This window comes from Sciurus carolinensis, chromosome 11, assembly GCF_902686445.1.
Source record: "Sciurus carolinensis chromosome 11, mSciCar1.2, whole genome shotgun sequence".
NCBI classification, from domain to species: domain Eukaryota; kingdom Metazoa; phylum Chordata; class Mammalia; order Rodentia; family Sciuridae; genus Sciurus; species Sciurus carolinensis.
This window is the reverse complement of record NC_062223.1, coordinates 58,857,300-58,870,704: the sequence shown is the minus strand read 5'-3', so window position 1 is coordinate 58,870,704 and position 13,405 is coordinate 58,857,300. Positions and strand designations below refer to the sequence as shown.

Genomic DNA, 13,405 nt, shown 5'->3' with positions numbered 1-13,405 from the left:
TCTGGAGAGATGGTTATTATGGAAAACTGGAAGGAACATGTCTATAAGCATTCAAATTTATATGCAGAACAAAACAAAACAAAGTGAAAGAAACCACTGTGCTCTTCAGATGAAATTTTGTAGGCTTATTACAGTCCTCTGAATCTCTATGGGGACACTGTCTGCAATTCTTCTACATTCCTCTGTCTCCAAAATTTGCAAAAGTATACTCCATAGTTGCAATTCCAAATGTATACAGAACTAAAAGTTAATAGGGCAATTTAAATAATGTAATATCTTTGAAAAGACAAGTTTTAGTTTATAATAAAGAGACCCAAATAGTAAAATGAAATAAATACCACTTAAAACTGAAATCAAGCACAACCTCAGCTAACTTATAGAACTGTCACTGAGCATTTATTAAGCAAACAGACAAAACTATGAAAAGATGTTAAAGAAATCAGAAGAAGCAGGATACATGAATTCCTGCAACAGGGTACAGATGTCCAAATATAGTTTGAGGACAGTTAAAAAAAAAAAAAGGTATTCCAGGCAGGGTAATGCACCACCCGTAATCCCAACAACTCACAAGGCTATAGGCAAGAGATTACAAATTTGAGGCCAGCCTCAGCCACTTAGCAAAACTGTGTCCCAAAATAAAAAGGGCCAAGGATATGGGCTCAGTGGCCCAGCGACCCTGGATTCAATCACCAGTATTTAAAAAAAAAAAAAAAAAAACCAATGTGTATGTGGGTGGCCACACACCTGTAAATCACATTCCCAGTGATTTGGGAGACTGAGGGCAGGAGGATCTCGAGTTCAAGGCTAGCCTCAGCATTTAGTGAGGTTCTAAGCAACTTAATGGGATCCTGTCTCAAACAAAAAATAAAAGAGCTTGGGGATGTGGCTCAGTGATTAAGTGCCCCTGAGGCCTTGAGTTCAGTTCATGGTACCAAAAAAAAAAAGGGGGGGGTAATTACTGATGAGAAGATACATGATTCAAAAAAGAAGGAATATGTGATTGATAATATATGAGAGATTTCAATTTTTCAAGTAACAGATTACCAAAAATTAAGATCCAGACACCATTTTTTTGTCCTTCATATTGTCTAATTTTTATTATATCCATGCATCACATTCATTGATCTTATTTAATCATCAAGTAATGCAAATGTAAATAGTTCATAAAGAAGTCAGCTCTGCTCCTGATAATTTGGTGTATGTTTTACCTTTTCTATTTTTTCTCTTCTTTTTGAAGACTTTTATGTGCTAAATATAGAAAACCATAAGTAAAAGATGTATATAATTACACATTTCATGACTTATCTATAACATAAGAAGTGATAACCCAAATGCCATTTTTTATTCCAAACCTCATTCACTCTGACATAACCCTATACTAAAATTCTACAACTTTCTGGTATGTATAAATATATCATAAATCATATCTTTTATAACATTTTTAGTTATAAGGTGACAGTATACTGTTCATCTGCCTAACCCACTATATAGAGATAAGCAAAGATTTGTTTAATGTTTTGTTTTAATTCCTGTTAGAGCATGAATGCTATAAAATTGGTGCCCTCCTACACTCATTGCTACTGATGGCAGAACAACAACTTTGTTCACTTTTTTTGGAGGCCAATTCGGCAATAGAGAAGAAAACCTTCAAAATATTTAAAAATTTTCACCCAATAATTCATTCCTAGAGATTATCATTAGGAAATTATTAAGATAGCATAGCTGTACATTTAATTTAAGTATATTCTCATTAAATTTCTTGTAATAGGACATTTAGAATATATTATCATCAGAGATCCATTAAAAACCATGTATTTTTTTTCAGTTTACTTCATAAAAGACTTTTATTGTAAATATAATTGCTGATTTGTATACTTATGTTTCAAGGCAATGTATTTGAAAAGATTAATGTGGGAGGAAATGTTCAATATAATGATTAATGAAAAAATGGAGACTACAAACTACATAATGTGAGGATTGCAAAACTAAGCTACTTATATTTATATATAATATAAATCAGTAAAGATGAAGTTTAAAACCTCATATTCAAGTCATGGGTGTAATTCAGTGGTACAGCACTTGCCTAACCTGTACTGGATTCTGTCCCCAGTATTACAAAACAAAAAACACAAAACAACAAGAACAAAAAACTTATTGCTCAATAAAACAAAGCATGTCACAGAAGATTACATATAGTATGATTCAAACATACATAAAAGTTAAAAACAGGCAAAACCACAATATATATATATTATATATATATATTATATATATATTACATAAAAATCTCTAATAGGGTGGGAGTAGGAAATAATTCCTCAACATTCTGCTAGTAGCTTTTCATGTGCTTTTCTCAAACTGGCAAACAGCTATAAAAAGTCAAGGAGTAAACGACAGCTGGCTCCCAGACCTGGAGGCAGCAGCTTTGTTTAGGCTGTTGTCATCAGTGTTCTGGGACTTGGCTGATCCCAAAGCTCAATTTCAAATTGCTTTAAAGATCATATGATGAAGGTAGTTGAAGAAAATGCAGTATTATACTTATTTTTACTATCAGAATCAAAGACAAATATCAGAAAAACAAAAACGTTGAAGAAAACTAAATTGATCTCACATGGCTCCAGTTTTGGAGATAGGGCAAGTATATTCTGCCTTGTGCATCCACATGTTTCCAACAGAAATTCCCATATTTGCAGTTGGCTTCAAGAAGCAAATGGGGGGAGTAAAGGGGTGAGAATCCAAAATCCAGAAAACGAATTGGTATGTTATATGTATTACCTATTTGAGATAAAATAAGCACATCTTCAAAAAAAGTAAGCATACACATCATATTTATGATACAAGGTGGCATTTTAAGAAATGGGTAGCTTAGTCAAGTTTACATACAAAGGATTAAAGTAAATCAAGATCTACTTCCCTCATTTTATCCACATTGGAAATATGTTCCTGTTAAAGCACCAACATAACATGAGGAAATTAAGACATTGGCTAGCTCATTTAATTTAATTTAATCAATATTTACAGGTTCTACTACCAGGAGTTTGGGGATACATCTTTTCCTTTTTTTTTTTTTTTTTTTTGCGGTGCTGGGGATTGAACCCAGGCCTTGTGCTTGCAAGGCAAACACTCTACCAATTGAGCTATCTCCCCAGCCTGGGATACATCTTTTCTATGTAATTTTCTTTGCCCAACCCAAGTAGACATTGTACTTTCCTTGATAGGTACTGGAGTACTTCTATTTTTTGTATTTATTCTATACTGAGATTGTTCACTTACCAGGCTGTATTTCTGTTACACTGTAAGCTTGTAGAAAGGATTCATATTTCATTCATTTATATATCCCCAGCACCAAGTACAGTGTATTACATACTACCTGCTTAATAAAGTTTCTTACATGAATCAGAATGAATAAACAAATAAAAAAATGAATGAATGACTAATGGAGTTTATATTTGCCCTCAAGGAACTCAATAATTACAAATGCTATAACACATAAGCTGAGTTAGACATATAGAACTTAGAGCTGAAAATACCTTAAGAGTCACCTTACCCAGTGATTCTTAAAATTTTAGTGAACATAAGAATTATCTGAAGACCTTGAAAATATGCACATTCCTGGGACTTATTTCCAGAGATTAAGATTTAGTTAGTCATGGGATCAGGCCCCAAAATGTGCATCCACACAACATCCACACCCACACATACACACACCAAAGATTTTGATGCAAATGGCCTATTCATCTGTTGAGAATGTTATGACAATAACAAGTGTAAGTTCTTATTAAATGAACTGCTCTTTTAGAAAACTCCCACATTTTCTTAATTTCCATACTTACCCTGATACATCACAGGAATGGTACCAGTAAAATTCAGCAGGTCTTTCTGGGAACTATCTTTAAAAACTGGAAGGAAAAATAAGTTCCAAAATTTACAATCAGAAGTAGAAAGAATTATATTAAAATATATATTAGGCATGTATACACACATTCACAATCTCTAAATACCAGGATCAGTATATATGTCAACAAGGGGATAATTACTAGATGTTGTTTATTTAGAAAGCAGTGAGGGCAGCTGAAAGAACACAGAACTTTGATACTGAAATCCCAAGTTCTAGACCCACCACTCCCTCTTAGAGGCCTGTGACTTTTAGTTACTTTAATCTCTCTGATCTTCAGTTTTGTCATCTATAAAATAAAGATATCTGTGTCATGAAGCTGTCATAAGGCTTAAGTGAGATGTGAAAACCCTTAATAAGAAGCAAAGTATTAATGTAGATAGAGAATGGGACCAGGGGTGCACATCTATAGTCCCACAACTCAGGAGGCTGAGGAAAACTGCAACTCAAAGGTAGCCTCAGCAACTTAGTGAGGACCTAAGTAACTTGGTGAAAGCCTATCTCAAAATAAAAAAGGACTGGGGATGTAGCTCAGTAGTGGCATCCCTGGGTTTAATCCCCAGTGCCAAAAACAAACATTAAATTTTATTATTTAAAATAATAAATAATTGTCACGTGTAGCAAATCAGTTGTAATCACTTTATAATCAGTGTTAGCTTTACTTTTCAAAGCAACATTTTAGAAAAATCAGTAATTATCTCTTTTATTTTCTCTAAATTCATTATTCTAAACCTTTTTTCAACATTACATCTCTGAAATTTCAGTTTTCCCATCAATAAAAACTGAAAGACACTGGTGGAGATCAATGTCCTATCTTAAGACTAAATAAGAAAACATTACTTATGGTTTCAAACAATCAAACTGCATTGGAATGCAGTCCTTTTAACATCTCAATTAACTGTACTATTGGACAGAGGAAGAAAAAATTCTAGATAGATTTTGATGACTTATAAGAAAGGGGAAGGTGGAAACCAGGCTATCTTAGTCTGTTTCAGCTGCTATAACAAACTACTATAAACTGGGAAGCTTATAAAGAACAAAAATTTATTTCTCAAAGTTCTAGAGGATGGGAAATTCAAAATCAAGGTGCTGGAAGATTTGGTGTCTGGGGAAAGCTTGCTTCCTGATTCACAGACAACTCTCTTTTTGCTGTGCCCACATGGGGGAAGGACAAGAGTCTTTCTCAGGCCTCTTTTAATAAGGGCACTAATCCTATTTATGAGGACTCTTCCAAAGAGCCTCCCAAAGACCCCACCTCCTAATGCCATCACTTGGTGATTAGAACTTCAACATATGAATCTGGGCGGGGGGGCACAAACATTCAGACTATAACACAGGCTGATAGAAAACCCAAGAACAAGAGAGTATGTAAGTATAACATTCACCCTGAACTATATGAGTGAAACTAACAATGGGTGAAGGCATCGATCCATGAAAAGCTAAAATGAAAGAGGAATAGAACAGGGATTATTACTTAAGGACACAGAATAACCTAGAAATGTGTTAGAGGAAATGTAAGTATGAATATTCATTCTGCAATCAAATTATTAAATGTGATTAAAATAGGAACCCTGAGAAGGTACAACTTATCCTGCATTATTGGGGTAGGTCTAATCTAATCACACTGCAGTTAGAGATTTGCCTACAGAAGAATGCAAGCTTTGGAGATCGAGAAAGGAGTACAAGAGTCAGGGAATTTGGGTGACCTCCAGATACTGAAAAGGGGAAAGAAAAAGTAGTTCCCCCACCCCACTGGATTGTTCAGGAAGGAAAAAGACCTGCTGACACAGAACTGTAATATAGTAAACTTGTGTTTTTTAAAACCAGTAAGTTTTAATTTGTTATAGTAGCAATAAAAAAATAACACAGAGCACAAGGTGCAGTGGTGCACACCTATAATCCAAGTGACTTGGGAGGCTGAGGCAGGAAAATCACAAGTTCATGGCCAGAATCAGCAATTTAGCAAGGCCCTAAGTAACTTAGCAAGACCTTGTCTCAAACTGAAAAATAAAAAGGGTTGAGGATGTAGCTCAGTGGTAAAGTGCCCATGGGTCAACCCTCATTACCAACCCCCCCCCCCCAAAAAAACAAAAAACCTCAAAGCTAGGCCTGGTGGGCAAGCCTGTATTCCCAGCTATTCCAGAGGCCGTGGTAGAAGGATCCAAAGTTGGAGGCCAACCTTCACAACTTAGCAAGACCCTACTTCTAAGGGTAGGGATGTGGCTCAGTGATAAGAGTGCTTCTGGGTTTAATCCCCAGTGCCAGTTTGGGGGCGAGAGGGCAGGGAACTAATACAAAACACACTGTAGTATATTAACTTAAATTTCTACAGATCACAAATTAGAAGTGGTTAAAAATCAGAGGATAAGAGAGAATGAGGGCTGGGGTTGAGGCTCAGTGGTAGAGTGCTTGCCTAGCATGTGTGAGGCAATGGGTTTGATCCTCACCACCATATATAAATAATAAAGGTCCATTGACAACTAAAAAATATTTTTAAAAAATGGAATGAAAATTATGATTTTATAGTTCTTTAGGATCAAATAATTAATAGTTCAAAGAAGGCAGCAAAAATTAGAGAATATTATTCTTACCATAGGTATCCATGGAATATCTGAAATGTGGGAAAAACATATTTACATTCTTTAGTTCTTCTACAGTTAGATCCCTGAACTTGTACTGAAAAGAGAAAAATGAACATGGAATAAAAATTAATAATCAGCAAGAAACAATTACAATTAACACTTAACTGAACATTTGAGTGTTTGACCCAGTCTTTCAAACCATGACCCTAAGAAGTAGTAGGGCTTACAACTGCTCTTTTTTTTTTTTTTTAATTTATTTTTATTGTAAACAAATGGGATACATGTTGTTTCTGTTTGTACATGGAGTAACAGCATACCATTTGCATAATCATACATTTACATAGGGTAATGATGTTTGATTCATTCTGTTATTTTTTCCTCACCCCCCCCCCCCCCCCCCCCCTTTTCCTCTATAACAACTGCTCTTTTTCTACTTGCTTTTCTTTTGCAGTACTGTGAATTAAACCCAGGGGCACTTTGTCACTAAGCTACATCGCCAGCCATTTTTTTTTTTAATTGGAGACAAGAGTCTTGGTAAATTGCCAAGGCTGGCCTATAATTTGAGATTCTCTTGCATCAGCTTCCCAAGTCACTGGGATTACAGCGTGTGCCACTGCACTCAGCACAGCTGCTCTACTTTATAGAAGAAAGGGGAAAGCTAGAGGAGTAAAGTAATTTGCTGAGTCGGATAGCAAGTAGTGAACCAGAGCTCTAACCCAGGACCTGGGCCTTTAATTACTAAATCAAACTGCTTCCAAATACTTCTGAAGTCTTAAGAGTCAGTGCAGAAAGAATTAGCTATCACCATTATTCAAGATCCAGTTCTCAGCCAGGCAGGGTATCACATGCCTGTAATCCTAGCAACTGAGGAGTCTGAGAGAGGAGGATTGCAAATCACAGGCTAGCCTGGGCAATTTAGCAAGACCCTGTTTCAAAATAAAAAGGCCTGGAGATACAGCTCACTGGTAAAGTGCCCCTGGGTTCATTCCCTTGTACTACAAGATCCACTTCTCTTTTCTGAATTCATTCCCTTGAGACACTTGATTTCCTCTCTCACACTTCTGGTCCTGCATCCTGGGTTACCAGGGAAAACAAGTCAGCATGATATCACATGCCTGTAATCCCAGCAACTCAGAAGGCTAAGGCAGGGGATCCCAAATTCATGGCCAGCCTCAACAACTTAAGAGGGGCCTTGTCTCAAAATAAAAAGGAATGGGGATTTAGCTTAAATGTAAAGTATCCTTGTGTTCAATCTTCAGTATCACTAAAGGAAAAGAAAAGAAAAACAAAGGGAAAATAAAAGCATACAAGTGTTTACTGTCAGGTTCAGTGAACGACCTCCTCATTTATGTAGATGTCCTCCCATAAATACTATGTTGGTTGCCTTGTGGGCAAAATATTTAATTTCTTTGAACTTATTCTGCAAAGAGAAGTAATACTGAGACTTGAGACAAGGACTAAGTGAAGGAAAATACTTAGAAACAAATTCAACATTGTACAAAATTGAAACTGAAAACTAAAAAAAAACCTTGTTGAAAAAAAGCAAAATAGACCTAAGTAAATAGAAGACATCCCATGTTTAAGGATTAAGTTATTGTTAAAATGGCAATATTCTCCAAAGATTGAACACAATCCCTATCAAAATGTCAGCTAACTTTTTTAAATAAAAATTTGCAAACTGATTCTAAAATGCATATGGAAATTTAAGGGGCTCAGAATGGCAGAAGCAATCTTGAAAAAGAATAAGAAAGTTGGAGGATTCATACTATTATCAAGACAGGCCAGAATCCAAATGAGACAGTAACAAGTATTGGACAGGATATGGAGAAATCAGAACTCCCATACAAATACACTTCTGCTATTGGTAACATGGTGTTGGTACTTTGGAAAACAATCTCACATCTGTTCAAAATATTAAATATTGAGTTATCAAATGATACAGAAAGTCCACTCCTAGGTCTATACTCAAGAAGAATGAAAACTTATTCACACAAATACTGGAATATAATTGATCATACCAGCTTTATTTTTTTTATTGTAACAAATGGGATACATGTTGTTTCTCTGTACATGGAGTAAAGGCATACCATTTGTGTAATCATAAAATACATAGGGTAATGTTGTTTGATTCATTGTTATTTTTTTCCCTTCCCCCCACCCCTCCCACCCTCTTTTCCCTCTATACAGTCCTTCCTTCCTCCATTCTTGCCCCACTCCCTGACCCTAACACTAACCCCTCCCACCCCCCATTATGTGTCATCATCCGCTTATCAGCGAGATCATTCGTCCTTTGGTTTTTTGAGATTGACTTACCTCACTTAGCATGATATTCTCCAATTTCATCCATTTGCCTGCAAATGCCATAATTTTATCATTCTTTATGGCTGAGTAATATTCCATTGTATATATATATACCACAGTTTCTTTATCCATTCATCAATTGAAGGACATCTAGGTTGGTTCCACAATCTGGCTACTGTGAATTGAGCAGCTATGAACATGATGTGGCTGTATCTCTGTAGTATGCGATTTTAGTCCTTTGGGTATAGGCCAAGGAGTTGGATAGCTGGGTCAATGGGGGGTCCATTCCAACCTTTCTGAGGAATCTCCATACTGCTTTCCAGAGTGGCTGCACTAATTTGCAGCTCCACCAGCAATGTATGAGTGTACCATTTTCCCCACATCCTCGCCAACACCTATTGTTGCTTGTGTTCTTGATAATCGCCATTCTAATTGGGCGAGATAGAATCTTAGGGTAGTTTTGATTTGCATTTCTCTTACTACTAGAGATGTTGAACATTTTTTTCATATATCTGTTGATTGCTTGTAGATCTTCTTCTGTGAAGCGTCTGTTCATTTCCTTAGCCCATTTGTCGATTGGGTTATTTGTATTCTTGGTGTAGAGTTTTTGAGTTCTTATATATTCTGGAAATTAGTGCTCTATCTGAAGTATGAGTGGCAAAGATTTTCTCCCACTCTGTAGGCTCTCTCTTCACATTACTGATAGTTTCCTTTGCTGAAAGAAAGCTTTTTAGTTTGAATCTATCCCAGTTGTTGATTCTTGCTTTTATTTCTTGTGCTATGGGAGTCCTGTTAAGGAAGTCTGATTCTAAGCCGACATGTTGAAGATTTGGACCTACTTTTTCTTCTATAAGATGCAGGGTCTCTGGTCTGATTCCGAGGTCCTTGATCCATTTTGAGTTGAGTTTTGTGCATGGTGAGAGATATGGGTTTAGTTTCATTCTGTTGCATATGGATTTCCAGTTTTCCCAGCACCATTTGTTGAACAGGCTATCTTTTATCCATTGCATATTTTTGGCACCTTTGTCTAGTATGAGAAAATTGTATTTATTTGGGATTGTGTCCATGTCCTCTATTCTGTACCACTAATCTACCTGTCTATTTTGGTACCAATACCATGCCGTTTTTTACTATCACTTTGTAGTACAGTTGAAGATGTGGTATTGCGATACCCACTGCTTCACTCTTTCTGCTAAGGATTGCTTTAACTATTCTGGGTTTCTTATTCTTCCAGATGAATTTCATAATTGCTTGCTCTATTTCTGTAAGGTATGTCATTGGGATTTTAATTGTAATTGCATTGAATGTGTATAGCACTTTAGGTAGTATGGCCATTTTGACAATATTAATTCTGCCTATCCAAGAACATGGGAGATCTTTCCATCTTCCAAGATTTTCTTTAATTTCTTTCTTTGGTGTTCTGTAGTTCTCATTGTAGAGGTCTTTCACCTCTTTTGTTAGATTGAGTCCCAAGTATTTTATTTTTTTCAAGGCTATTGTGAATAGGGTAGTTTTCCTAACTTCTCTTTCTGAAGATTCATTACTTATGTATAAAAATGCTTTGGATTTATGAGCATTGATCTTGTAACCTGCTACTTTACTGAATTCACTTATGAGTTCTAAAAGTTTTCTGGTGGAATTTCCAGGTTCCTCTAAATATATAATCATGTCATCATCGAACAGGGATAGTTTGAGTTCTTCTTTTCCTATTCATATCCCTTTAATTTCTTTGCTTTGTCTAATTGCTCTGGCACATCTTTCCTCGATGTGTCTCTGTCTGGTTTAGGTATCAGGGTGATACTGGCTTCATAGAATGAGTTTGGGAGGGTTCCCTCCTTTTCTATTTCATGGAATACTTTGAGGACTATTGGAATGAGCTCTTCTTTAAAAGTTTGTAGAACTTGACTGAGAACCCATCTGGTCCCAGACTTTTCTTTGTTGGTAGGCTTTTGATGACCTCTTCTATTTCATTGCTTGAAATTGGTTTATTTAAGTTGTGTATGTCCTCCTGGTTCAGTTTAGGTAATTCATGTCTCTAGAAACTTCTTGATGTCTTCAAGGTTTTCTGTTTTGTTGGAGTATAGATTTTCAAATAGCTTCTAATTATGTTTTTTTATTTCACTCGTGTCTGTAGTGATATTTCCTTGTTCATTCCAAATTTTAGTTATTTGAGATTTTTCTCTCTTTCTCTTTGTTAGTGTGGCTAAGGGTTTATCAATTTTGTTTATTTTTCAAAGAACCAACTATTTATTTTAATTTTTTCGATTGTTTCTTTTGTTTCAATTTCATTGATTTCATCTCTGATTTTAACAATTTCCTGTCCTCTACTATGTTTGGTGTTGATCTGTTCTTCTTTTTCTAGGGCTTTTAGCTGTAGTGTTAAGTCATTCATTTGTTGATTTTTTTCTTCTTTTGTTGAATGTGCTCCATGAAATAAATCTTCCTCTAAGTACTGCTTTCATAGTGTCCCAGAGATTTTGATATGATGTGTCTTGTTCTCGTTTACTTCTAAGAATTTTTTTATTCCCTCCTGATGTCTTCTGTTATCCATTCATCATATAATAGCGTATTATTTAATCTCCAGGTATTGGAGAAGTTTCTGTTTTTTATTCTGTCACTTATTTCTAATTTCAATCCATTATGATTGATAGAATACAAGGTAGTATCTCTATCTTCTTGTATTTGCTAACAGTAGCTTTGTGGCATAAAATATGGTCTATTTTAGAGAAGGATCCATGTGCTGCTGAGAAGAAAGTATATTCATTCTTTGTTGGATGGTATATTCTATATATGTCTATTAAGTCTAACTTGTTGATTGTGTTATTGACATCTATGGTTTCTTTATTCAATTTGTGTTCGGAAGATCTATCCAGTGGTGAGAGAGGTGTGTTAAAATCGCCTAGTATTTTTGTGTTGTGGTCTATTTGATTTCTGGAATTGAGAAGGATTTGTTTGACGTACGTGGATGAGCCAATGTTCGGGGCATAGATATTTATGATTGTTATGTCTTGCTGATTTATGCTTCCCTTAAGCAGCATGTAATGTCCTTCTTTATCCCTTCTGACTAGTTTGGCTTGAAGTCCACATGAACTGAAATGAGGATGGATACTCCAGCTTTTTTGCTGTGTCCGTGTGCATGGATGTGCATTTTTCCCATCCTTTCACCTTTAGTCTGTGGGTATCTCTTTCTATGAGATGAGTCTCTTGCAGGCAGCATATTGTTGGATTTTTCTTTTTAATCCAATCTGCCAGTCTATGTCTTTGATTGATGAGTTCAGGCCATTAACATTCAGGGTTATTATTGTGATATGATTTGTATTCCCAGTCATTTGACTCATTTTTGTTTTTTGACATGATTTGGTTTCTCCTTTATTTGGCTATTCCTTTAGGCTACTTCCTCCCGTTGCTGATTTGCATCGTTGTTTTTCATCTCTTCCTCATGGAATATTTTGCTGAGAATGTTTTGTAATGCCGGCTTTCTTTTTGTAAATTCTTTTAGCGTTTGTTTATCATGGAAGGATTTTATTTCATTGTCAAATCTGAAAGTAAGTTTTGCTGGGTACAAGATTCTTGGTTGCATCCGTTTTCTTTCAGGGCTTGGTAAATGTTCCAGGCCCTTCTAGCTTTTAGGGTCTGTATTGAAAAATCTGATGATATTCTTATTGGTTTCCCCCTGAATGTAATTTGATTCTTTTCTCTCGCAGCCTTTAAAATTGGAATCCTATAAGCCTCTTGTACCTGGTTTTCCATTTCATTCTTCAGATTAGGGAAATTTTCTGATATTATTTCATTGAATAGATTGTTCATTCCTTTGGTTTGTTTCTCTAAGCCTTCCTCAATCCCAATAATTCTTAAATTTGGCCTTTTCATGATATCCCATAGTTCTTGCAGATTCTGTTCATGATTTCTTACCATCTTCTCTGTTTGTTCAACTTTGTTTCAAGATTAAATAATTTGTCTTCATTGTCTGAGGTTCTGTCTTCCAGGTGTTCTATCCTATTGGTTATGCTTTCTATGGAGTTTTTAACTTGGTTTATTGTCTTCTTCATTTCAAGGATTTCTGTTTGTTTTTCAGTATCTCTAACTCTTCATTGAAATGATCTTTTGCTTCCCATATTTGCTCTTTAACTGTTGATTGGTGCAATCATTTAATGCCTGCATTTGCTCTTTCATCTCTTCCTTCAATGCCTGCATTTGCTCTTTCATCTACTCGTTTGCTTCCCTGATTTTTTAATTATGTACATTCTGAACTCCCTTTCTGACATTTCTTCTGCTGTGCTGTCATTGGGTTTTATTGATATAGTATCTAGGTTTGTTTGGGACATTTTCTTCCCTCGTTTTCCCAAATTGGTCAGATATCAGTGGGACTCTGAGATATTGCAGATTTCCTCTATTGGCTTATAGTGTCCCTGTAGATTTCCAGTATATCACCTCCCAGCCTTCAGAAGCCTGAAGTCTTGGAGGAACTTGATAATGCAGTGCTTCCCAAGAAAGCTCCCCTATCCCTCTACTGGGTCCAGGGCTAGGGGTTGGTTCTGCATGGAAAGCCTCTCATGGGCGGGCCTGCTCCTAGAAGCTGGCTGTATACAGGACCTGCCCCCGCCTGAGGGAGCCGGGCTGCTTGGGG

At 36.0% G+C, this 13,405-nt stretch overlaps 2 protein-coding genes across 10 annotated transcripts in view; one reads left to right on the top strand and one right to left on the bottom strand.

Moving 5' to 3' along the window:
* Positions 1 to 13,405, top strand: part of Misfa (mitochondrial sheath formation associated) — a 104,674-nt gene that overhangs the window by 36,988 nt on the left and 54,281 nt on the right. The window lies entirely within an intron of this gene.
* Uevld (UEV and lactate/malate dehyrogenase domains) overlaps positions 1 to 13,405 on the bottom strand; it is a 59,945-nt gene that overhangs the window by 35,295 nt on the left and 11,245 nt on the right. Inside the window, 5 exon segments of the mRNA XM_053743277.1 lie at positions 2,612 to 2,667; positions 2,670 to 2,748; positions 2,750 to 2,775; positions 3,834 to 3,899; positions 6,487 to 6,571. Of these exon segments, the coding sequence (XP_053599252.1) occupies positions 2,612 to 2,667; positions 2,670 to 2,748; positions 2,750 to 2,775; positions 3,834 to 3,899; positions 6,487 to 6,571 (312 nt within the window).